This window comes from Stegostoma tigrinum, chromosome 2 (genome assembly GCF_030684315.1).
Source record: "Stegostoma tigrinum isolate sSteTig4 chromosome 2, sSteTig4.hap1, whole genome shotgun sequence".
Lineage (NCBI taxonomy): Eukaryota > Metazoa > Chordata > Chondrichthyes > Orectolobiformes > Stegostomatidae > Stegostoma > Stegostoma tigrinum.
The window spans coordinates 39,418,151-39,445,555 of record NC_081355.1 but is presented as its reverse complement, the minus strand read 5'-3'; the positions used below and the strand labels follow the sequence as shown (position 1 = coordinate 39,445,555).

Genomic DNA, 27,405 nt, shown 5'->3' with positions numbered 1-27,405 from the left:
ATTTGCTGTAGGCTACATATTGATATTCCTGTTTCACCATAGCCACACTTTTGGCATGAGCTTCAGCAGAATCTGTCCCTAGCAGCCATGTCACAACAAGTTTCTGTTTTTTTTAAATCTCTGCAAGTCAGCCATGGATGATGCTATTTAAACTTCATGTCTTGCATGGCTGAGTGCGGGTAGATTAAAACAGTGCTGGCTTTCAACACTGTCCTGCCAGGTGACTAAATAGATGAGCTCAGACTGTTCTACATAGGTGGTAATCTTTTCACCTTTTCAGTCTCTTACTTAAAGTTCCCCAGCCTTTTCCAAATATTATGGCAAACCAAAAATAAACAAACAGATGAGGGAGAAGGAATAGGTGATTACAATGATGTATCTGGATGAGAAAAGGTGGGAGCAGGTTTAAGTGAGCATAAATACTGATGTAGATCAGTTTTGAATAGTGTGGGTTTCTGTGTCATAATCCCATGTAAATGTAATGGTCAGAGTTCTGTGTTAGCGAACATTTAAAAAACAAAACTTTATAAATAAGGACTATCTTGTGGCACACTGGCAGTGCCTCTACATCTGAGCCAGGAGGCCTGGATTCATATCGCACCTGCTCCAGTGGTGCGTCATAACAAATTTGAACAGGCTGATTAAAATAACTAGAACACAAGGTCCTCACCAGGATCATCTTTTTGAAGGGTCTAACAAATTTACCTGTGTCCAAACTACATAGCCATTTGTCCTATTAGATTGATTATCGTTCTCCCTGTTTTGGACCCTAGAAGTGACCACAATGCTGTTAAATTTTGACACCTCAACTCCCCTCAACTCCTAGAATGGAATTCTTTGCTGCCAGAGATGATTTTGGAGGTGGGAAAGCCATGCAGCCAAAGGCAATCAGTACCTAATTTAAGGTACTGGACATCAAGCAGGGGAGTATCTATTGTGAGTCACTCCTCCTGCCTTTACCCAACACCCCTGCCCCCCTCTCTGTCCGACCACAGCCCTAGAAACCTCGTTCCCTAGAAATCACTTGTCTTCTATTCTTGGTCTTCCTTACATTGTGGTGTCCTTCAAGCAGAAGCCACGGCCTGCTCTGTGACATTGCTGACTGCAAGAGCTGCCAGCTTCTAATTGGCTAGCAGCTGTCTTTGTGGCTCTTGATTCCAGGCAAATGCTCATCAGTAGCATCACCAATGCCTGATTGGCATTACATTCAATCGGCCTTATGTGGGAAGAGACAGTGTGGGTTTCTTGGTGGCTCTCTATGTTAAGTTCCCAGAAGGACCAGGAGGCTAAAATGTTAAACAGCAGGAGCTTTATTATGGAGGTGTTTGCTCCTCAGGCAGCAAGAATAGATAGACTTTTTTGTCTACCTAAAGCAACCAATACCACCATCATTATGGCATATAATCAAAGTGGCAGTCCACCATTTTTACACAAATATACAGCACTCCAGCTGGCTGACAAGACCCCATTGATTCAACAAATAGCTGTCCCCTGAGTGTGGATCTTAAATCTACAGCCTACTGTAGTAGTTTTAACAAGGTCAGCCAGATTGAGCTCGTAGAATATGAGTTCCCTAATTGGGGCTGATAATCTGGTCCAATCAGGTAGTCCTGACTGACAGATATAAACAAGAGTGTCAGAGGTTCTGCTCACTCTGAGATCTGTCTCTGAGGAAGCTGGACCAGTGTCATGTACAATGCATATGTAAATAAAGGGTGACTTGGTGATGGGATACCTGCCTCTGTGGAGTTATTTCACCTACAACCCCTTCTGACTTAGGCTAGATCATTATCAACCATGTCAAACTTCTTTATCAGAAGTGCAGGTTATATGTCATATATTTCAAATGACTTTTTAATTAACCATAAAATTGGCAATCAATGACTGGAGGATTAGCTCGGAATAGGAGGGATATGAATGAAGAGTTTAGGCCTTCATTTGACAAATTGAAAATCAAGTTGTTGAAGACACAAGATAGGCAAAGGAGATAATTATTTTGAAGTATACTCAGTACCGCAACAGCCAAATATTCGGTGAGCTGTTAGATTTCAACTTGGCAGTAGGGTCTGAGGATGCCATTTTAACTTTTTCTTTGGAGAAGCACCTGCCTCTGCCTATAATTGGTATAACAAGAAGTTGGGGTGAAAGGTCAGCAGATCTGTGGTTATCTGACTCTTGTTTATGCCGTTGTCCCTGTGTTCTTTTGAAGTACACAGAGAATCGATGAGCGGAGAAAACTGATTTGTCTGGACAATACATCTTGCTTCTATTCTCATATTTTCTTTGCTTTTCCCACATTTGATTATTGGGCCTTCAGATGTAGATTGTTAAGACACTTGCCATGCAGTAAGAATAGTTTCTCTTCCTTGTTTGTGTACTTGTTGCTTTCTTGACCGTCACCTGTTTATATTAAAATGAGTACTGGTTATTATTCTTCCTTAATTAAATATCTTAAGTGAATTGGAGACCACAGTAAGCATTCTGGTACTTTTAACCTTCTGACTGTTTCTGCACTATTTACCAAACCAAAAATTCTCTCTAAACATAGGGTAGAAGTTTCTCTAAATATTTATTCAGTTGATTGATATTAAAAAAGTACTGTTATTTAAAAACATTAATTTAGTTTAGATTAATTATAATGGTCTTCAAATAATTTCTCTTTGAAGATTGCTTACTTGCAAGTGACTTGTCAATGAGCCAACCATAATCCCTTCACTTGGTTTTAAGTTGAAAAAAACCTAGAAATTTAGCCAAACCAAAGCAATGTAAAACCATCTGGGCACCACCTTAAAATGAAACTGCTCCATCTGCTAAATCAATGTTGATTTTTTTTTCCCTGGGAAGGAGCTGGCTGCTGGCAGTTCCACCCCACCATGTCAGTTTTCACATGTAGATTGGTAGCTTTAGCTGAATCTCTTTCATAGGTCTCAGCTTCTCATTCTGCCTTTGCGTCACTGTTCTAATTGATCTGTCAGGGTTCTTTCATAGTTTATTTATGATTTGACTACATTGGCCCTGTTGTGTGGAATTTTAAAAAGGCTTCATCTTTTTTAATATTATCAATATAAATATCAGTGCCTTTGTAAGCACGATATGATTTTCCAGTTTCCTTGTTATATATGAGGGACATGTTTTTATGTTTTCTTTCAGAAATTCTGTCTTTCCATCTCCTTTGCATTGGGATGTGGAAATTGCTGAGGGTATGCTGTCCTGAGGCAGGCTAGCCAAAAGGAATTCTGGGCTCCTCCTCTGTGCAGTTTCATGCAGATGGCACCAATGAATAAGAAAATAATTTAATGTGGAGTGAAAAGTTTTCCCCAACCAGATGGCTCAGACTGTGTCACCGCTGGTATGGTCAGCAAAATTTTTGTTATTTGCCACATATTGTCAAAGAAAGGTTTGTGACTGTCCTGCCTGCTGAAATAAATATGATCAACAGAATTACTGCACTGTTGTACAGAGTACAGACCTAGCATTGGTATGATGCCCTGCAGTACTGAGTATAAACCCAGTGATGGACTGGGTGGCAGGGCACCGACCAAGGTATATGTTCTACAGCTTGTTTGATTAGATATTGTACACACTAAGATTTCAAATGAAAGTAACAAATGCTGAGGCTCAGTGGGTCAGACAGCATTCATGGAGAGAGAGCAAGCTAACGTTTCGAGTCTAGATGACTCTTCATCGTATGTTTGGATGTTTAGCAATTTAGAGGCTCTGCCTTTAATGACCACATCAGCCAGAAACTAGCTTTTATCTGCAATAGTAATTACGTATAGTTGCTTAAACCCAGACAATGACGGAGAATTAATTGTTTCATCATGTTGGATTAGATTCAGAGGGTGGTGTGCTAATCCACTGTACCACCCACACTCCTCTGTATTTGCTTTATAATTGCTATTCCCTTATTGGGGTTGCAGTAAATGGAGCTAATTCAAAGAAACTAAATATAAAATTAGCCAAGCTGCTTACTGAGAGCATAATCCTCTGTATCCAATGTATAACACTCGATATGATGGCTAAAGTAGACAACTACCTGTCTTTGTTCACTATTTAAAGGGAAGCACATGTTATTTATGATCAACTAACTGCTCATGGCAGTGCTATGATTTAAAGATAGATGAGAGGATAATCACCTGCCTGGGAGTTATCGTTTTGTTTATAATAACTGTCTCAAAAACACTGATCTATTGTACTAAATATCTTCAGATTAGCATCACCATACCCTCGAGGGCCATTTACAACTTTAGTTGTGGCTTGTTTTTGCTTTGAAGATGTGATATCTCTGCTCTTGACTGTCAGGATACTATGCATTCTAATCGATAAAAATCAGTTGTATCTTTGTTTCCTGTACTACTTTCCAGCCTTTTCATAAAGGTATGAGCATCTTATGTCAATTCAAACTGTGTCGTTTTGTTAGTAGAAATTGCACACTTAATTTGCAACATGTCTCAGTCATCCGTTGAAAAGCCAGGTGGGACTTTGGGATCATTTGGCAACAGAAGAAATAGTGGCAAACATTTTTGACTGAACTCTGAACCCGTAACTGAGTAGTTTGCAATAGGTGTCCAAAGCTGAAAGCAGCTAGAACAGGTCCTGTGATAGAGTGCTCAATTTCTTTATTGGGCTTGAAATTCAGATTCTAGTTTTTGACTGAAATTTCAGCCCAGTTCACTCAAATTGTGAGATTACCTCAATTTAATGGAGATCATTTTTAGCAAGATGTTTTGAAGATGTGTCACTGCAGGTTTGGATACTGTATCAGCCCAGATTATAGGTTGTTTTAGAGGAGTTTACATTTTTCACATGCTTTGTGTGAGTGCTTCTAGAATAAAATGCTTGAAAGTTGATTTGTAAACTTTTTTGTTGTTTGTTTTTGCAGGTTGTGATGCCTGTCAGGTGTGGACAAGGTTACTCTCCAGCAAGACAACTGCAAAGAGTTTACGATACCCCACCAGTTCGCCAACAAGGGGTATGTAGTGTCACAAAGCACATAAAGCAGAAAAACAGCCTATCTGACCCATTCTATAACCAGTACTTATATTCCACTTAATCCTCTAATTACATGTACTTCATCTCAGTCTCTCATCTTTCCATTTTCTTTTCTCTTCATATATTCATCTGTTTTTACTTTGAACATATCTACCTTCTCATGGTAGTGCATTTCATTATCTCACCACTCTGATATCAAAGAAAATTCTCCTTACTTTCATTTTGGATTTTATTGTAACTATGCTGACTTGATGGCTCTCAGTTTTATGGGCTCTTTCCCCCACATGCAAAGCATTCTTTCCAAATAGTGCTGTCATTCTCACTCACAGTTGTAAAGCTCTCAGTTTTAGGGGCTGTCCCCTACACGTAAAGCATTCTTTTCAAATATTCATTATTGTAAAGATCTCGATTGAATCTCCTTTTAATTCTCTTTTCCATTGACAAATGCCTCCACCTTTCCCACCTGTAATCTCCTTTTCTGGTACCATATTTATTTATATGGTCTGTAGACCAATATGTGACTGCATACATAGTTATGCCTGACAGGATCCTATGCAAGTGTGACATAATTTTACTACTTTCACATCATGTGTATCATCTGGAAATAGATCTGGAAATAGTAAAATGTTGGTATTTTAAAATTCTTTAAAATTCTTTCCTAACCTGTATTGCCGTTTTAAGTGTACTTTTTCCATCTGTAACCTTTGATCTTCTATTTCATTCAATTTCCTATTTGTTATAGGAGAGATTATGTTTGTTTTTTCCTGCTGAAATATTACAGTCTGCATGTTTTCTAATGTCTACTTGTATTAATTAGGTGCTTCCCCAGTGTTGACTCTATTCCCCCGTTTGGTATAATCTATCAAGTTTAATATTGAGTTACTTGTTCCAAAGCCCAACTAATTAATAGAATTTAAGTATAAAAGCAGACCCTACACTGAACTTGTAGAACACAGCTTTCAATCTGATTGATTACCCTTTGTCGCCCCGTTGCTTTCTCATTTTTAGCCTAGTTGCATCCATCCATTTTCCGTAATTCTACATTCCCTATTCCTTGTCATAAGTTTACTTTTTTGTATTTAATGAAAGACACATTGAAAATACAATAATAGCACTATGCCTTCTCAACGTTAAGCTATAGCTTTCCTTCACTCAGTTGCCACTAACATTCTGCATGCATTGCACATATCAAACCATGGTTATTGTGAGCTCACAACAATACCTTTTGAGACCGATGATTGATGACAAGTTGCATTATTTTCTCAGTCAATATCATTTTAATCTAGTGACAAATATTTAGGGGACAATATCTTGTATTCAGTTCACACCATGAATGATTTTGTTGCAAGGACATGTCAAGTAAAATGCAAGGCAGAATTCCAAAGTCCAATAACCCTGTCTAATTCACTTAGTTGAGGCTGCATCTTTTTCTAATTCAACCATGAAAACATCAGATTTTTGATCAAAAAGGAGTTACGGGTTTGCGTGACTGGCAGGAAATTGGAATTCCATAATCAGATCATGACCATAGCAAATAGCAGAGGAGCCTCAATGAACCAGTTGGCGTATTTCTTCTTCCATTGGTTATGAATTTATCAAGAGGGGAAAAATATAACAAAGTAAAATTCAAAGAGACTGGGCTATCTCCACATGCAATATAATTGGGGATTAAGTCGTTTTTGCAAGTAACTTTAGAAATGACTCATTTTAATTAAATGGAGCAGAGTGGGAGAAATTGTTTCCAAAGTGCAGAATTTTAAGCAGAGAACTCAGATTTAAGGTACAAAAGCAAATTACTGTGGGTGCTAGAAATCTGAACTAAAAAATGAAAATGCTGGATATGTACAACCGCAAATGTGGAGAGAGAAACAGAATTACAATTTTCGGCACTTTTAAGATTTAAGATAATTGGTGAAAAGATTAGAGGAGAGAGGAGAGATGAGAAGCCATTTATTGACACATGAATTGTCATGCCTAAGATGCAGTGATTGATAGGGCAATGGAAACAGATTCAACTTTTAAAAAGAAGTTGCACAAATATTTAGGAAGAAACATTTGGAGTGATATGAGGAAAGAGTAGAACAAGATTAACTGGATAGTTCTTCAAAGAGCCAACACAGGCATGGTTGTTTAAATAACCTCCTTCTGCCCTCTTGGATTATGTAATTATTATTAGCAGAATTTGTTGTGGTAAATATACCACTGTCTATCATACAGTTTTATTATTCTATCAACATAAATCAGGTTTCTGAGTGTTCTTGATTTATTCATGGGATAAAACTTAGTATTTACTTATCCTTGAAATGCATTTGATCAATGCATTTGAACTTGAATTTACATTGGAGATTTCCAGCTCACCCTCTGTCCACCCGAAGGAAGAGAATGCAAAAGAGAGGAAGCAGGGTGGGAGAAAGCTAAACCGAGCTAAAATTTGACAAAAAGAGCAGCCACTTCAAGCCTGTCAATGAAATTTCAATTCTGTTGGCTGAAGTTTTGAAAAAGCCTCATTTACAATTAACAGCTTTATGACATCCCTGCTGCCATGCTAAAGGGACCTATCCATCAGACACAATTGGAAGAATTTACAGCCAAAGGATTGTATGACATACCATCTCTTTTCGGGAAAGAGAAGCCAAGTGTAAGTATTTGCTGTGTATTCGCACATACAATATATTGAAAAAATTTTTTGAACTCCCTTTACTTAAGTCAGTGGTTTAAAATAAGCTAATGGCCAGTCTCCATTGACTAATAAATGAGAAGATCTCCAATTGTGGAAAAAGTTGTAATGGTTGTAATTCTTTACGCATGGATTTGCTGATCCTAAGTAGTCTCTTTTTATGCTTTTACTCATTGTTTGAACAGTGAATTGAGATCCATTTGAAATTGAGAGGAAAGTTTTGTAATGTCATGTTAAATAATTAATTTTGTTAATAAAGTCGTAAATAAAAAGGAAAGTCGATCAATGTTATTTAATGGTGTATTAAAAATGTGGTTTTTTTGGCACTGTATTTATAGGTGTACGATATTCCACCCACTTCTTGCATTGAGGCACTTGGCAGTCATGACAGAGAAGCTACATATGACTTTCCACCACCAATGAGAAACTTCACTGATCCCCTTACAAACCGTAAATCTGAGGGGTTATATGACATCCCACCAACCACTGTAAAGCCATCTTTAAAACTGAACTCTATCCATTCGGGAGGTAGGATCAGTTCCCTGAAACAGTCTATTTATGATGTCCCACCAACGGTGGTTAATTCAGAGTTAGTTTCAAAAAAGCAATGTGTTTATGATATTCCATCAACCCACCAACAATCTGCACAGAAAGACATCTATGATATTCCTCGAGGTTTGCAAGACTTTGAACAATCTGCATCAGGATTAGAAAATACTATATATGATGTTCCGCCACAGGTTTCACAAGATGTTAAGACAGTACAAGATGTGACTGATGGAATGAACCGTTTGTCATTCTCTAGCACAGGTAGTACGAGGAGTAACATGTCTACATCTTCAACTACATCAAAGGAGTCTTCTGTTTCAGCCTCACCACTGCCAGAGAAGAAGTTACTGCTAGATTTAGATTCTGCCTTTGAGAAACTGACTCGACTGCAACAGAATGTGGATACCTCAATAAAGGGACTCATGGCTTTTGTCAATCCTAACTGGCGATCTTATGAAATAATGGAAAAAAACCTTAATGAAATACATGCTTGTGTTGACAAGGTAAAGCATTCATTACTGGGATTCCTTGGGTTTGCCCAGGGAGCCTTAGTGAATGCATCACGTTTATCAGATATCAGTCTTCACAACAAGCTAAAAAAGCAGCTACAGCGATTAGATGATTCCTACCAGATCTTAGTCCAGACCAGCCAGGCACTGGATAATAACAACTGGTCCTTGAACATCTTGGTTATAAACAGGTCCCATAATAAATGTGATAACCTAGACCGTTTTGTTATGGTGACAAAGACTATACCAGATGATGTTAAGCAGTTAGCATCTTCTATAAGCACAAATGCAGAACTCTTATTTAAACAAGGTGTTGGAATTACAAACCTAGAGACGGTTCATGAAATAAACCAAGTGACTGTTGGTGACAAGAGTACTACTAACTTTAATCCCCATTCACAAGGAGATAAGACACTGATTCAAATCAGGCCTTTGCATAGTCTGCCCCAGTTGGACCATGAGGATCAGGTTAAAAGCAAAGAAATCATTGATAAAAGTTGGATGGAAGACTACGATTATGTCCATTTGCAGGTTTGTATTAATTGTGACCTTGAAAACTGAGCTCCAGATCTGGATGGATTATATTCATGTGTTAGAAGAGAATCTACATAAGAGATGTAGAGATAATATTGCATATATTTAATGATTTATTAAAAGAGGGTGTAGTGTCAGAGAAGTGATGGATAGTTAATATAATTCCTGTTTTTACAAAATGGACAGAATGTGGCCAAAGAATTGTAAGCCAGTCAGTTTAGCATTAGTGGGAGGATAAATAATTAAATCCCTACTAAAGGAGAACATTGAGAAATGTTTAGGAAAAAAAAGTACTATTGAAGTGTCAGCATGGATTTAAAAAGGGAAAATCTTGTTTGACCAACTTTATTGCATTTTTTTTGAAAATGTCATAGAGTAGACAATGATAATGCAGTAAATTGGGTTTGTCTGAATTTTCCACTGGCTTCAAAAAGGTTCCCAATGATAAACTGATGAATAAGGTCAAGGTATGCAAAGACTGAGATTAGTGGCAGAATGGATTGCTAGATGGCTTCACTATGGAAAACAGAGTGGGAATAAATATTAGTTATTCAGAGTGGTGGAAGGTGGTAAGTAGTATGGCACAAGAATCCGTGCTGGAACCACCTGCTGTTGACAAATTTTCTTTATGTTTTGTGTTTTGGAATGAACACCAGAATTTTGACATTTTCATATGGCTACAAGTTGGAGGTTCTATGATGATCATAGCACTGCCGAGAACTGAAACAAATTACAGGTGGTTATTAATAAACTTATAAAATGGGCATACAGCAAATAAAGTCCAACACAGATAAATGCAAAGTAGTACATTTTGGTAGGAAGAATAGGGAGCTCAGCTATTAAGGTGAAAGTTTAAGAGAGGCAAGTGAACAAAAGTGTCATAAAATATTGACGGCAGAGACTTTTTAAACAAAAAACAAACCAAGCACTAGAGATAGTAGGAACTGCTGATGCTGGAGAATCTGAGATAACATGGTGTGAAGCTGGATGAACACAGCAGGCCAAGCAGCATCAGAGGAGCAGGAAAGCTTGACGTTTCAGGTCGGGACCCTTCTTCAGAAAGGTCCCGACCCGAAACGTCAAGCTTTCCTGCTTCTCTGATGCTGCTTGGCCTGCTGCGTTCATCCAGCTTCACACTGTGTTAAACCAAGCACTCGGTTTTATTTCTAGAATGACAGAATTGAAAAGAAGCGTATTAAATCTCATTTGAAAACATGTAGGATACTTTCTGCAATCTGGTCATTACATTGTTAAAAAGACATGGAGACAATGGAGATTGTGTAAATATGATTAATAAGGCTGATACGAGAAATATATAGGTGTACATATCAGGAAAAGATGAACAGGCTAAAACTCCTTTTGCTGAAAAAGCGGGCTGAATGATGAATTAATTAAGTTCTTTAAAATGCTTAAAGTTTTTGGTAGAGTGGGTATTGAAGGAATCTAACATTCTATGCATTTCCCCTTTATCGTTTTAAAAAGTGGTGAAAAAAACATTTGGAATTGCAATTTTGTATCCTTTTAGGATTCTCCCAGCAGAAAATCATTCTACTTAAATGAAATTGTTTAATAGTAAACATTTTCTACATGGTTATTGTAAATTATAGTACACTTTAATGCCTCAGTAGTTGGTTTGGCCTATGTAGGAATGTGATGAACATCCTCCTCTCTTAGCTGAATTATAAGCGACGATTCTGTGATTTTGAATCCCAGCAAGACTGTCTTAGAAAATCATGAATGCACAGATTGTGAAGTTCCAATAGCAAACAGTGTGTTACAGGATTTTCTGGTACATCCTTTGAAAAGTACTGCTCTGTTTGGTCCTAAGGAATAACACTTTTGAAAATAATTTGTTCTTTTGTTCGCGGGTGGCACGGTGGCTCCTGGTTAGCAATGCTGCCTCACAGCACCAGGAACCCGGATTCAATTCCACCCTGGGGTGACTGTCTGTGTAGAGTTTGCATATTCTCCCCTATGTGCGTGGGTTTCCTGCAGGTGCTCCAGTTTCATACCACAGTCCAATGATGTGCAGGCTAGTTGGATTGGCCTTGTTAAGTTGTCTATATGGCTGAGGGACATGCAGATTACGTCGGTTATAGGGAGAAGGGAGTGGATGGGATGCTCTGAGGGTCAGTGTGGACTTGTTGGGCCAAAGGGCCTGTTTCTACATTGTAGGGAGTCTATGATCTAACGCTTCTGTGTCTGATATCTTGTGTTTTTAAACATTAAAGGGTAAAGATGAATTTGAGAGACAACAAAGAGAACTTCTGGAAAAAGAAAATATTGTCAAACAGAACAAGGTGCAATTGGAACAACATCAGGTGCGTTTTGTGTGTGGACACGTTTTCTTCAGCTAGTAACCTGAAAGAATTTATTAGGTCAACATGTTTTTTTAACTCACTTCCAACACTTTCCAATGACTGATTCATATTGATTAGCAATAACTTTGCAATTAGAATATAGAACGTAGAACATTACAGCACAGTACAGGCCCTTCGGCCCTTGATGTTGTGCCGACCTGTCATACCGATCTCAAGCCCATCTAACCTACACTATTCCATGTACGTCCATATGCTTATCCAATGACGACTTAAATGTACCTAAAGTTGGCGAATCTACTACCGTTGCAGGCAAAACGTTCCATTCCCTTACTACTCTCTGAGTAAAGAAACCGCCTCTGACATCTGTCCTATATCTTTCACCCCTCAATTTAAAGCTATGCCCCCTCGTGCTCGCCGTCACCATCCTAGGAAAAAGGCTCTCCCTATCCACCCTATCTAACCCTCTGATTATTTTATATGCTTCAATTAAGTCACCTCTCAACCTTCTGCTGTCCAATGAAAACAGCCTCAAGTCCCTCAGCCTTTCCTCATAAGACCTTCCCTCTATACCAGGCAACATCCTAGTAAATCTCCTCTGCACCCTTTCCAAAGCTTCCACATCCTTCTTATAATGCGGTGACCAGAACTGTACACAATACTCCAGGTGCACCAGAGTTTTGTACAGTTGCAGCATAACCTCTTGGTTCCAGAACTCGATCCCTCTATTAATAAAAGCTAAAACACTGTAAGCCTTCTTAAGAGCCCTGTCAACCTGGGTGGCAACTTTCAAGGATCTGTGTACATGGACACCGAGATCTCTCTGCTCATCTACACTACCGAGAATCTTACCATTAGCCCAGTACTTTGCCTTCCGGTTACTCCTACCAAATTGCATCACCTCACACTTGTCTGCATTAAACTCCATTTGCCACCTCTCTGCCCAGCTCTGCAGCTTATCTATGTCTCTCTGCAACCTACAGCATCCTTCGTCACTTTCCACAACTCCACTGACCTTAGTGTCGTCTGCAAATTTACTAACCCATCCTTCTATGCCCTCATCCAGGTCATTTGTAAAAATGACAAACAGCAGTGGACCCAACACCAACCCTTGCGGTACACCACTAGTAACTGGTCTCCAGGATGAACATTTCCCATCAACTACCACCCTCTGTCTTCTTTCAGCAAGCCAATTTCCGATCCAAACTGCTAAATCTCCCACAATTCCGTTCCTCCGCATTTTGTGCAATAGCCTACTGTGGGGAACCTTATTGAACACCTTGCTGAAATCCATATACACTACATCAACCAGTTTACTCTCATCTACCTGTTTGGTCACCTTCTCAAAGAACTCAATAAGGTTTGTGAGGCATGACCTTCCCTTCACAAAACCGTGCTGACTATCCCTAATCAATTTATTCTTTTCTAGATGATTATAAATCCTATCCCTTATAACCTTTTCCAACACTTTACCAACAACTGAGGTAAGGCTCACTGGTGTATAATTACCAGGGTTGTCTCTACTCCCCTTCTTGAACAGGAGAACCACATTTGCTATCCTCCAGTCGTCTGGCACTATTCCTGTAAATTGAATCAACATTTATTTTAAATGCATATTGATTTTGACACACACTAGCATGAATATATAAAATGTTGGTATGGCCATGTCAGACATCAAAAAATGTACTATTTATTTTCTAATAACACATCGAGTGAGACATGCAAGTAATTTTGAAAGAGATTCCCTTCCTCTGATGAAATTTGACTTATCCTCACTATTCATTTCCTATCTCCAATAAGAAGTGAAGTGTAAATGTTTGTTAACAATTTGACCCAGGCTTGGGTTGCCTCGCCATAATGAAGTTTTACAATCAGAGGGACAAACAATAATAATTTTAACAGCATGGAAAATATTCTATTTTAATGTCTTTTTCTCTCATCCTCACTTTTACTCAGACATTAAAAACATATGAATTGTTCGAAATAACTGATTGCAGCCACTGGGTCTTCTGCTATAGGGGGTGCTTTGGTTTGGATGGAACAGCAGATCAGTAGATAAATCATGTTTATGATTCAGACCACATTTTATTTTTGGAATGTTAGTTTTGTATGAACATTTTTCAGTTATTAAATTTGAAAATGACAGACTCTGGGAATAAGACAAATAATAGCATTCATGTTGTTTTGAATTGTATTTTATTTTTAATTGAACTAATTGCCTGTTTCAGCTAAATCAATTTCAGGAACTGGAAAAAGAAGTCACAAAACCAGTGGAAAATGACCTTTCAAACTGGAAAGCACCTCAGCAAATTCCTCAGAAGAGCAGCAGTCTCAGTTCTCAAGATAAGCAGCTTCTGTTCTTTTACTCTGAACAGTGTGAGACTCATTTTGTAACACTGCTGAATGCCATTGACGCCTTCTTCAGCTCTATCAGTGGTGGGCAACCACCCAGAATCTTCGTGGCTCACAGCAAATTCATTATCCTCAGTGCCCATAAACTTGTATTTATAGGGGACACGTTGTCAAGACAAGCTATGGCTCAAGATGTTCGGAATAAAGTATTAAACTATAGTAATCTGCTGTGTGAACTTCTTAAAAGCATTGTCATGGCAACCAAGACAGCTGCCTTACAATATCCCAGCATAGCAGCAGTTCAGGAAATGGTGGACAAGGTCACAGAACTATCGTATCACTCTGATCAATTTAAAGACCTGCTGCAGCACTTGGCGTCTTTATGAAGAGACATTTTGGTAAATTCTGAATAACAGAAAGCTATCCTTTAAAGAATCATTATCGTATTAAAGTGACACATTCATTTGAGTGATTTTATGTAGAATGTTGTTTTATATCACTGTATATTTGCTATATTTCTCATGCTCGATGCTTCAGTGGTACTATTTTCATTCTTCAGAAGCGCATGATTCTAAAGCACATAAATTTTTATGTGGCCTACATTGCTCAGAATCATGCTGTGTACCTAGTGTAATCATCCATTGTCATATAGTTAACTACTTTACATTTAAAACTGCACTTTGGAGTATCTTTTAGTATCATTTACTGTAGCAACTTCACATTTCAACAGCAAACAATGAAGTTATGGCTTTGTTTATAACTGTATATATTTATTTGACCACTAAAGTAGATCAATGCAGAGAACAAATCATCAAAAGGGATTTTCTCCTGCATCAGATGAAAGACGCAATGATTTTTAATGGAGTTAGTTAATCTAAAGAAAGTTTTTGATTCTTTTGTATTTCAGAAATAGGCCAAGGTACAAGACTGATTCCATAATCCTCTGTTCCAAAAGGAAGCTAAATTCACAGAGGGCACATTGAAGATGTGCAGTAATGATTTTTTAATGATGAAAATTAGTTGGAAAAAAGGCATGGCTGGATATCAGTGACAGGCTCCCTCCAGGTGTCAGTGACATGACTGGATTAATTAATTATTTTTCTAATTTATATGTTCATGTTATCACCAGAGGGATATACTAGAAATTTTGGGTAACCTGTCCAAGTTTTTTCTAACATTATACTAGCAAAAATACAAACTGGAGAACTTCATATTGCTTCTAAATTTTTTTTATTGTTGTTTTGCCCCATTTGAATTTTGTAGCTAGCGGTTTGAAAGTGCTGCTACTTTTTTGACTTATTGTTTATTAAATCTTAAATCAAAGCTTTTGAGGTTTTTTAGAATCAGGATCTTTGTGATGCTTGCAAATTAAGAGGAACGTCTAAATGATTTTCAAGAATAAAGATTGAAACCCATTACTATCATACACCTGAGAATAGATCTCCTTGATGGAATCATAAAGTTTATACCATCAGCTGGCTACACATTACTGATCTGATTATAAATGGTATTAGAGCCTATAAATCAACTTTTTTCTGTTGATCGTGTGCTTTTTTTTGTTATATTAGTTTTCACAATGTGGGCTCCCATTTTTAGTTCATCTCTAGCTCCTCATGAGAAAGTATTACTAAGCTTTCTTCTTCAATAATTTCTGTATAGTATTTCCAACAGCATTCTTGGATACTGGATTTTGGGCAGTGATACACCTGATAGCAGAAATAATCTATTTGTTCTGACTTGTGTTGTTACAGGAGAATCCATAATGCAGGAAATGTGTGTGTAGCTGACTACAGATAGACAGACAAAAAAACTGTCAGAATCTATGTGCTCTTTATCATTGTCATTAAGTTTGTAGTTTTATGGTTTATTCACAGCGGATTGCATTTATGAATGAAAACATGGTTTCGTGAACTGAATCGAAACCCGTAAAAAGATTGTGTAGCAAGAAAGTAACATTCAGACTTGATTGTAATCATTCCCCAACATTGCCAGAACTGGAAACGTACTTTAAAGTAAACTCTTCTGAACATCATGTAGAACGTTCAGTCATAGTATTGTATAAAAATATATAAATATATCTACTGAAAAAATTAAATGGTTTTGATATGGTTTTAGAAAATGGAAGGTTGTTTTATTTTTCATGCTTTAATCATCCATTAAAATGGGAAGTAATACCTCAACAAAACCATTCCATTTGTTTAAAAATAAATTGGAATAACTAAATTTCAACTTTTTTTAATTAAGTTGAATGTGTGCAACTTCAAAAATCCACTTGTGAATCATTTCTGTTGCAGTGCAGAGCCTTCCCACTTCCAACATATGTATGAAAATGTCAACAGCGCACTGACACTTACCCGGTGATCCCTGCCAGGCATAAGGCTGTTTATTGCTAGGATGCTCTTAGAAAATTATCCTCCATCTCTTTCACCTCATCTCTCAACAGCCTAGTGCTTATATGCATGTAAACATTATTGCTTCTAATATCCGAGTAAATAAGAATACAATAGGCAATAATATGGTTTTACTTCCAAAATTGAAGTTGTGACCAATGATACAGGCATGAGAATGTGGCTAAACATTCTGCTAGTGCTTCTAGTGACTTAGAGTTGCCTTGAGCAACAAATTTCTCCTGTAACCCAATAAGAAGAGAAACCTTTCCCTAAAAGAATGTGCTATTTCATTCAGAATTTGTTGGCTGTTTAGCCTATATGGTGAATGAGTACAAGGCTAGTTCTCATGAGGTGCCTCTGTTTGGGAAGACCATTTGAGAAATAAAATCACAGTTGTACTGCTGACACAGTGGTTTGGGAAAGTTTAGCGGTGCAGTCCAAGCATGAGTCAGAAAAGAAGTACCGTAAACATATGAACGTACATTTATCTATAAGGCTAATTTCTAGTAGTTCATTGTTAATTTGTGGTATTGTAACACAATAACCTATATTGATCTTTAATCAGACTGTACTGTGATTTGTATTGTTAGATCATAATCTGCACTGAACTGTAACACTTACCATGATATTTATGTTAACTCATTAACTTGCACTAACTTTTGAATTTGTCTCATACTCAGTAAATATAGTAAAATCTGCCATAGCCTAAATCCATGCTGTTATAATTTGCACATTCCATGGCATAAATCACACAATGCAACAGCTGTAACAATAACCATATTGATTAATCCATATGTAACTTTCTGGAACACTAAAATAACTTATAATCTGTTATATAATCTATATTTTTCCATAATCTCCATAATGTACATTTATCACAATCTACCCTTTAGTCTATACTGTAGTATAATTTATGCTGGTCTATACTCTAATTCATACTGACTGTAGCACAAGATTTTGTGCATAATAATATAACAATACATACTATTCAATAGGTTGTACCAAAGTCTCTGATGCTGACCATAATAAACTTTGATTATAACAAAATATAAATCATGAATTATGGGTCAAATTTTGGGAATTGTGCAGATGAGGATTAGCCTCAGCAGTTCTTTGGATATAATCTCTACCAAAAACTATACTCAGCTGCAATTAAACTGCTTCATAAACCAATGATTCCATAAACATTTCAGCCATACTTGTACTATGATCTACAAAATAATAATTAATTATTCTTACCACAGTTTGTACAATAATCTACATTGATTTTACATAATAACCATAGTATTCATAATCTAAGAAGATAAAACACAAAATCTAAGATAGGTCTGAACATCACTCAAGGAAAGACAAGAGTGATTCAGAGTTATTTTATTTGCCGTGAGCAAGATATGGGAGTTCACTGATATGGGACATGTAGAGTTTACATTATTTTGTATTACGACATGAACAACTTGTACTGATCAAATGAGTCTGATCATAACTGGTGCTCTCCATTTTCGTGAGCTTTAAAATAAAGCATCTGAACTATTCCTATTTGGCCTCAATTTCCCAGATGTTTTCTTGGTCTTCAAAAAGGTATAAGTAGGGCGTAGGCCAAGGTCATGAATATTAATTTCAGTCACAGGGGCTCTCAGACACAATGTAGTCATTGTGATGTGGGCGCTAATGGCAAACAGTGCAGCACTTCCACTAGTGGCATAATAGCTTGCCAATTGCAATTGTGTGGCAGCTTGCCAAAAAATGCAGTAAAGGAATGGAGCATCAGAGCAGGGGAAGGAAATGAGTCTTTACATCCACCATCAGCTGATGAGATCAGATGTCTGGCTGCCAGTTTTAAATAGCACCTGGACCTGCCTGCAGTGAGTACAAACCAGCTGCAATGTCATTTCAGAGGCAGAGAAGAATCCCACTTCTGAACAGATCTCTGGACTCAACTAACTCATTTTTAGTCGATCCCTCATTACCTGCAGCCTTGTCACTGCATCCTGATCTAAAAATGCATCAAGGAGGAAGTGTTCAACTGGCACTAGTTCCTTACCTCCCCTGCAAGTTCTCCTTCAGGGGCTGCCTGGGAATAGCATGATGCCCTTTCCTACAGAAGTAAATGTTGGAAGCTGTGGGATCCTGAGCACCAGGAGCAAAGACCTCCTCTGTGTTGCTAGCTTGAGAATAATGGAATGGTTAGATGATATGGCTCTCATGAGAATGGCAAGAAAACAATGCCAGTGAGGGAAGGCAAAAGCCAAGCTGAGTGTATGGGCAAGCACATGGCAGATGCAGTATAACATGCCTAAATGTGAAGTTATACCCTTCGGCATGAAAACAGAAAGTCAAAGTATTATTTAAATGGTGATATATTATGAAAAGTGGTGGTACAAAGGGATCTGGGTGCTGTTATACAGCAATCAATTAAGGTCAACCAGCAGCTGCATCAAGCAATTAGGAAGGCAAATGTATATTGCCCTGCTTACAAGAAGATTTGTGTTCATGAGTAGGGATGCTGCAGTTGTGCAAGGTCTTTGTGAGAACATACCTGGAATATTGTTCAGTTTTGGTCTCCCAAACTAAGAAAGTATGTTCTTGCCATAGCTGGGATGTAGCAGAGGTTCACTAGGCTGGAAAGGGGGCTAGCAGGATTGTCATATTGGGAGAGATTGGTTTGACTGGGCCTATACTGAATAGAGTTCAGAGAAAAAAAGTAAGAGATCTGACTGAAATATATGAAATTCTAAGATGCCTGGATAGTCTAGATGCAGGGAGAATATTTCCCGTGGTTGGGGAGTCTCAAACGAGGAGTCATTTAGAGTATGGGGTAGACCATTTAGCACTGAGATGAAATGAGTGGTCAACCTGTGAAATTCTCTACCACAGAAGGTTGTGGAGGCTGGGTCATTGAATAAATTCAAGAAAAAGATAAATATATTTTTAGATATTAAAGGCAAAAAGAGGAGAGATCAGTGGCAGAATCAAACAATAGATGCAGCGATGTTGAGATCATTTTGCTCCATCTTTTATGTGTTTTATAAGTGGCATGATGAGATTCTCACTAGGTAACAGCGATGTCTACTGCCAGGCTTTATCCCCAGTCATCACCTTACTATCCCTACAACAGTGGAACAGGCCAGGGGGCCGAATAGCCTACTCTTGTTCCTAATGGTCAACTCACCTTATTAACATTCAGACTCTCGGCTTACCAAACTTACCAAACAACATCAGGAATATTTGACAAAGAAAGCAGACATGGACCTGATGGATTCAGCTCATTGCTTGCTCTGAACGACCAAAGCAACAACAATTCAATGCATAATTTACCGTATGTACCCTTTGTCTGCAGACTTTTTTTTTAGATTACCTACAGAGTGGAAACAGGCCCTTTGGCCCAACAAGTCCACACCGCCCTTGATGCATCCCACCCAGACCCATCCCCCATAACCCACACAACCCTGAACGCTACAGGCAATTTAGCATGGCCGATCCACCTAGCCTGCACATCTTTGGACTGTGGGAGGAAACCAGAGCACCCAGAGGAAACCCATGCAGACACAGGGAGAATGTGCAAACTCCACACAGACAGTCGCCCGAGGCTGGAATCGAACCGTGTCCCTGGCGCTGTGAGGTTGCAGTGCTAATCACTGAGCCACCGTGCCTGGCACCTGGTATCTGCCAGCTCATGGCCACCTTTGTGACACCTATCCAAAACACTGGCAAGCCACTCACAAGGCACATTATAGGATGTAACTCACATTCAGAAGTCCATAACAAGGAGACTTTGTGAACAGGGGCAGGCACCCAGCTCATGGATTGGATCAGGCTGCATCTCAGGTTTGCTCATATACTTTCTTGGTGCTTACTTATTTTGTGCCTCCCAGCATGCTCATACTATCAATGCCAAGCCTTGTTTTCCAAGCTGTGCTGTGCCATGCATAATGGCATGTTGGTCCTTATGCCACAGCCAAAGGCATTCGCTGCTTCTATTTCAAAGGGCTGTTTAGCACAGACATGCACTCAGGGTACTTGTAATGTTGGTCAGTATTGAAAGGTTGGAAACCAATGGGACTCTGACAATGCCTTACTTCATTAGACTGTCAGGGGGTCGTAGTGCTTTCAGACCAGAGGTTGGCCAGAATCACCTGTAATGGTCGCATTAGAAAATCTTCCCCAGTTCAGCCTGGGAGGCGTTCAGTAGTCAGTCCTTTAGAGTCTGCAGCAACAATTAGGGAATTTCTCCATGTTTGTTTAGGGAGCTGCAAACACAGCGGTCAGGGCTCTGGTAAGTCATATCTAGGGGGCTTCTCGTTGAGGTTGGTCAGAGACCTGGGGTGAATACAGTCCCTGGTGTCCATTCATCTATCTTTGAGGTAGGTTCAAAGGAGGCTTGAACAGGCGACTGGGGATAAAGGGGAGTCAAGGCTGGGGAGTGGGTGAAAGCAGAGGTATTTAGTGAAATAGAAATAAGGACGACTGGGGGGATTTATGCAAATTCAATGGGAGGAGTTCAGAACAATATCAGAGTACGCAGTAGGTTGTGGGAGTGAGATTCTCGACTGTGATCATTGTCATTCTCTCCACGTGGAAGCATAAAGGACTGGGAGGTGGGATCACCAAGAGGCTTACATGAGTACATAGCAAGAAATGTGATTGTCCAATGTAGAGTACAGAACACAGGAAAGAAATGGAATGCTTGGTAGTGCGGTATAGAAATAACAATCTCTCCTTCAATATCAGCAAAACTAAGCACTTGATCATTGACTTCAGGAAGCAAGTAGGAGGGTGAAGCCCTCCAATGGAGCTGAGGTGGAGATAGTCGATAGTGTTGAGTTCCCAACAATCTGTCCTGGATTACGCACATTAATGCAACAGTCAAGAAGGCACAACAACGCTTTTTATTTCACAGGAGGCTAAGGAAATTCAGCAGCCCATAAGGACTTTCACCAACTTTTACAGATGCACCATTGAAAGCATTCTATTTGGATCCATCAAAATTTGGTATATAACTGTTCTGCCCAGGACTGCAAGAAACTACAAAGAGTTGTGAACACAGTCCGTTCCATCGCACAAGCTAACATTTTATTCACTGACTCCATTTACACTAGGGGACAAGCTCCTCCCACTGCAACCAATAGTTCATGACACCATTGTGCACTCACCCACACCTCAACCAGGGCTATATTGAGGACTGTCAAAGATGCAGTTCCATTGCTTGCACCAGTCTGGGAGAGGGGAATGATAGTCTTCAGTAAAGACCAAACAATGTATGTCTCATCAACCAGGCAGGTTGTTGTCTGCACAATTGGAGCAGGCAACTGGCCAATGTTGGAAATGGTCTTCTGACGAGGAAGGTAAGGACATTGGGACGGAGAAATCTGGGACAGCTCTGCACAATGGATGCTATACACCAGACAGAACATCATTGACAGCTGGTTCATTAGAAGAGAGGCAATGGATGGTGGTTAGGGAAGAGGATGAGAGCGGAGAAAACAGGTGGGTGAATGGGGAGAGAAAGAATTGGCAGGAGGTGGGAGTGTTGTTTGAAGAACAAGCTGGGGTTGATTGGGTCGATGAGGGGCAGGGAGAACGGGCCCCTCTCCCCATACAGGAGTGTTTCAAACAAAGAGACCTTGGGATTCAGGTTCATAGTTCCTTGAAAGTAGAATCACCAGTATACAGGGTAGGTATTTAGTACGCTTACCTTTATTGATCAGTGCATTGAGTATAGCAGTTATGATGTAATTCTGTAGCTGTTCAGGACACTGGCTAGGCCACTTTTAGAAGCCAGCATTCAATTCTGGTCTCCCTGCCATTGGAAAGATGTTGTGTAACTTGAAACAGTTCAGAAAAGATTTACAATGGTGTTGCCAGGGTTGGAAAATTTGAGCTAGACGGAGAGGCTGAATATGCTGGGGCTATTTTCCCTGGAGCATCAGAGGAGTGGCTTTATAGAGATTTATGAAATCATGAGGGGCATGGATAGGGTGAATAGACAAGGTCTTTCTTTCCCATGGTATGGGAATCCAAAACTAGTGGTTTACGGGAGAGGTGAAAGATTTAACAGGGACCTAAGGGGCAACATTTTTCATGTGGAGGGTGGAGCATGAATGGAATGTGCTGCCGAAGGAAGTGGTGGAGGGTGGTACAATTAAAAGACATCTGGATGGGTAATAGAATAGGAAGGGTTTAGATGGATATGGACCAAATGCTGGCACATGGGACTAGATTAATTTAGGAATATCATGGACGAGTTGGCCCAAAGGCTCTGTTTTTGTGCTGTACAACTCTATGACTCTATGACTTCCCTCTGCATCTGTTTGCTCAGCCTTTTTCATTTTGACAGCCAGACAAGTGAAGAAGACACACATATGCAGACACTTTAAAATAAATCTCAGTCACTAGCACATGCACAAGCGACTCTCTAGAGTACACTGCACTTGCTTCTTAGTGTCAACAAATGAAACATATTTTAACAGACTTGGGGGTCTACTATATAATTTCTTGACAAACATAGTTGTCAGCATGCTCTCCCAGATAGAATTTGGGGAATCAGCAGTTATTTTTCATATTTTAGAGTGGATAACCCACTTCTCCCAAAAGTCAGTTTTAAATTGTCAGCCTCATGAATTCTGAAATCCCCACTGCAAGAATTCCTCAGAAACTACTATTAACTTGAATGGTAAAGGATCATAATTGTGTTTTTCATCTACAAAAGAAAAACCTCTGCTTTTAGATTCACAATTGGTAGCATAAGAGGGACATTATGTCAGAGGGTCCACAGACAAAATTGGGTCTCCCCTGTTGGTGCTGCATGAACTAGAAAGATGCTGGTACATGGCTAGATGTATCTATAGTGTGACTGTGTCTCTCTCTTCCCTTGAGATCAGCAACTAGGTGCTGCTGTTGAACTACTTCTAGGAGGTGTGACTGAGTGCTTGGCCTGCTGTGATCATCCAGCTTCACACTATGTTATCTTGGATTCTCCAGCATCTGCAGTTCCCATTATCTCAGAATTTGCAAAGGCACAGGAGTTGAGTGTGGAGGTGGGGCATGGGGGGATGGGCAGTGTGAAGATTTCCAGTGATCTGGACTTCAGCGTTAGTTGGTACAGGGGTGAGGCAGGGGAAGAGGGACAGTCTTTCTAATTGCAGCGAATTAAACTTGCTAACAGCTTGTTAAGCTTGATTTTCAGATTTTTAATGGGACACATGTTACCCATGCCTTCTGAAAACTGACCAGCTGAAGGCAGGTTGTGAAGAGTGGGAGTCAATTATGGCTGTCCCAGGGCATCGTTGTGGCTCCCTGTGCAGACCAAAGGGGACTGGGCACTTGGTAAGGAGATGACCTTGACAATCTGTAAGCATCATAGAACAGAGTACTCAACACCTGATCTTTCAAAGGGTTTGGCACCCTCATCATTGTCAGGGTAGGAATGCAGGATCCCATTTCAAATGAGTGTCAAGTTCAAATAGACCACATTTTCACAGTTCCAGCAACCTTAACTCAATGTGGGAGCCAGGAATTTATGAAGGATGTTTAAATATGCTTTAAGGAGTCTGTTTTAGTATCATAATAGGAAGTGATTTAAATCTCTAGCATTTTCAAAATGAAAATACCAAGTCAACAACAGATATTCTTCCAAATAGTTAATATAACTCACAAATAGGAGGAACACTCATCTGAGAACTTTTGATACAGTCTCCTGATTAAACTGACATGTGAAATGTGGTGTAGAATATGGTTTATTGGTGGACCCTTCATCCTCTGGGGCCGTACATTCTCCAGACGGTTGAGACTGAGCTGATCTAGGTCATAACCTGAAACAAGCTGATAGGGACTTGTATTGTGTCGTCCACTGACGGTCCTGGGGGTTGAGAATGGACTCCCTCTGCAATATCCGATCCATTACAAAGCAAGGTGCCCCCTTCCCCTTCTCTGTCATGTCTAGGCAGCTCCAGGCTGCTTGTGCTTATCAAGTTGCACAGTGGCCTTTCAAAGATTGGTCTAGTTCGAGGCATGATTGTCAGTTCTGGGATAACACTAAATTACCCATAGTGTTCAGGGGTGTGTAGATTAGGTAGATTATAGCAGGGTGGGTCTGGGTAGGATGCTTTGAGGTTTGATGTGGACTTGTTGGGTCGAAGGGCCTGTTTCCACACTATAGGGATTCTATGATTCTCTGATTGCGGCAGAGACAAGTTTTTCTGACTCAAGTGAGTGGTAGAATCAGGCTAGCGTCAGATGAGCATGGTAGCATAGTGAGGTATGTAGCTAATGAGGTGAGTTTGGGTCATTTGTGTGAGAAAACTCACCAGGCCTCGTGGACGGAAACTCTCCATGAAATTCAGATACTTTGCCAAAATATCAAAAGATTCTATCCAAATGTTGGACTGTAGTTGGCACGGAAAATGGAGCTAGAGAACTACACCTTCACTGGAACCTTAAGGCATAGTTTCTGAAAGATGATGATGTTCGGCATGAAAGTGTGTGTAATGGATTTACAGTTACACTTTATAGCAATTTGTATTTCCAGCATGTTGCTGGCAGTGAGAAAGGTTAAGAAGTAGCCTCATACATAATTTATGATGCCATTCATGCTTAAAATGTGCAGCCACAATTAGTAGAACACCTCTGGAAAGCAGCAACCATCAGAACTAAGCATGTTACTTTTTAAAAATCGAAATTGCCACGTGGATTGAGACTGAATTCCTGTGGCTGTAAACATCAAGTATGATATAAACAACTTATCAGATAAACAAAAATAGCATGGCACACTGCCTCTGAGTAAATACCTTGGCAGCTCACTAATTAGATAAAATAAAATTCCAATACATATAAACAGATCAGATAGCATGTTGGTTGCATAATTTCAGTCAATGCTCACTTACCTTAACCAGCAGACAGTGCAAATGTAAATATGTTATTTCTGCTGAGTGAAACAACAAATATTTTTGATAGAAGTAGGAAACAGGACAGTCTTTGGTGAAAAAAGAATCTTCAGTTGGTTTAAGAAATGTATTTATTTAATTTACAGAAACAGATTATACCTATTTATAATGTTTCCTTTCATTTTATATTTGTGTACAGATGGTTAGATTTTCAAACGTTTATTGTGAGTTCCAAAAAACGTTCACATCCACGCAAATCCCCTGTCTCCACCTGAACACCTGAGGGAGACAGCTTTCAAGGAAAGCCAGGGGTTGACAATTCAAAATGGCCTCTGGGATGAACTCATTTCCATCTCTATCATGTTATGATAAATTACTGACAACGCCTCGAAAGGTAATACTCAATGCACAGATTTTCACGTTCTCCCTTTCTGTCATGTTGAAGGATAGTGGCACATGTATACAGGAGTTCTGTCGATCGCTAATGTCTAATATTTCTTGCTGAGAGATTTATATTCACAATCTCACAGCTGTTGTAATGGTGGTGTCAACATTTCCCATTGTAATTCCCTAAATCCACAGAATAATGAAAACTATCTATTTAATCATCATAAACTGGAACTAAACCACTAGCGCCCTACGACCTTAAATTTTTTTCTCAGTTCTGCAGGCTGCATTGCAGAGAAATTTTGATGTAAGAATGAACTCTCTGCTTCCCAATTTGCCATAAGTTTTTACAAAGATCACGTAAAAATAGTGACAGGATTTACTACTTTAAAATTGGCAAATAGGTCCTGGTGGAATTATCCCCTAATTTCTCACTTCCTTTCATCTGAAGATTACCCTGAATCTTCTCCTCAATGTGCAACACCAAACAATATTTCTGTGTTTCACAAATTCAGTTTGGGAGTCAGTTAGCTCAGTTGGCTAGTGAGTGATGCCAACAGCATGGGTTCAACACCCACATCTGATGAAGTTACCGTGAAGGTTTCTCCTTCTCAACTGCACCCCTCACCTGAGGTGTTGTGACCCTCAGGTTAAACCACCCCCAGTTGTGCCTTTCCATTGTTTAGTAAGACTATAGCAACTCTACATTTGCTGGGTTTTGTTACAAAGAATCAGAAAGATACCAGCACAGTTTTTGTCTCATTATTCAAGTAGTCTTAGATTCTTTGCTAGGGAAGGGAAATCGATACTTGGAAAGAGAAAAAACCTAAAAAGGACAAAACTGGAAAGGAAAAAGATGATGAGATAGACAAGTCTTCAAATTCTAACCCATTTTCACAAACTAATCAGTTCAACTCACATATTATGATACTTAGAGTGATGTCAGTGATAAAACCAGTGTCCTAATCACTGTAAAATACTTATAAAAAAGACTCTAAACTTTCTCAACATTTTGAGATTACAATGTCACACTCACAGTGAGTTGTGTCAGGTCTCCACCTTCCTTTCTGACTTAAAGGTTTTCATGAATCGAAATTGTAATCCAGCTGGGATTAGTAAATGTCATATGCACTAGTCAGAGATTTGGCAGAGACACTTCAGCAGCTCCATGAGAAAGGCCACGAGGCTATTAAGAGCCCTTCAGGTCCATAAAGTGGCCACCATAGACTTTCCATGGGATTCAGGATGCTGTTGACAGAGGTGCCAGTAGCCAAGAGCTCCCCAGTTTTCATCAATGGAACCATGAATGATAGTAGTTGTTGGCAACACACCTGCGGGAGGCCCAGGAATTGCAGAGAAACATCAAACTAAAAAAGAGTGATATATTTTTGAATGGTGTACATGGGGTGGGAGTTGAGAGAGAGGAGCCCACCAAGTGCCTGATTAACAAGGGCCCACCCCCACATACCCATTACCCCATCGATCCACCCTACTCCTAACCCCATACTGCATTAAATCTAGTCCATCATATATCCAGCTTTAATGACCAGCTGTAATAGCCCCACATGAATTCAGCAATTGAATCTCGAACTATCACACCCAAATCAGGACTTTATGCAGCCCTAACTGAGTAATGCTAAGATACTTTAAAGTTTAAAGTCCGGTTAAAAGTTAAATAATCACAATAATTAATCATAGAACAGTTAGCATGGAGACTAGTCTCATAAAAGTGTGTTCTCATGAAACCTTCAGGTGCTCAGATTACTTACACTGCACCCACACTTGATTGCCAAATTCAAGAAACAAACATGCTTTTGA

The 27,405-nt window shown here is 39.3% G+C and overlaps 1 protein-coding gene across 3 annotated transcripts in view; it reads left to right on the top strand.

The window, feature by feature from the left end:
* nedd9 (neural precursor cell expressed, developmentally down-regulated 9) overlaps positions 1–17,808 on the top strand; it is a 57,484-nt gene extending 39,676 nt beyond the window's left edge. For 2 of the 3 annotated variants that reach the window (XM_048562844.2, XM_048562864.2), the window contains 5 exons: positions 4,883–4,972; positions 7,514–7,630; positions 8,008–9,258; positions 11,493–11,582; positions 13,808–17,808. In XM_048562844.2, coding sequence (XP_048418801.1) covers positions 4,883–4,972; positions 7,514–7,630; positions 8,008–9,258; positions 11,493–11,582; positions 13,808–14,317 — 2,058 coding nt within the window. In that variant the 3' untranslated portion in view covers positions 14,318–17,808. The remainder of the gene's footprint in view (positions 1–4,882; positions 4,973–7,513; positions 7,631–8,007; positions 9,259–11,492; positions 11,583–13,807) is intronic. The other variant, XM_048562853.2, reaches the window with a different exon arrangement.
* The last annotated feature ends 9,597 nt before the right edge of the window (positions 17,809–27,405 follow it).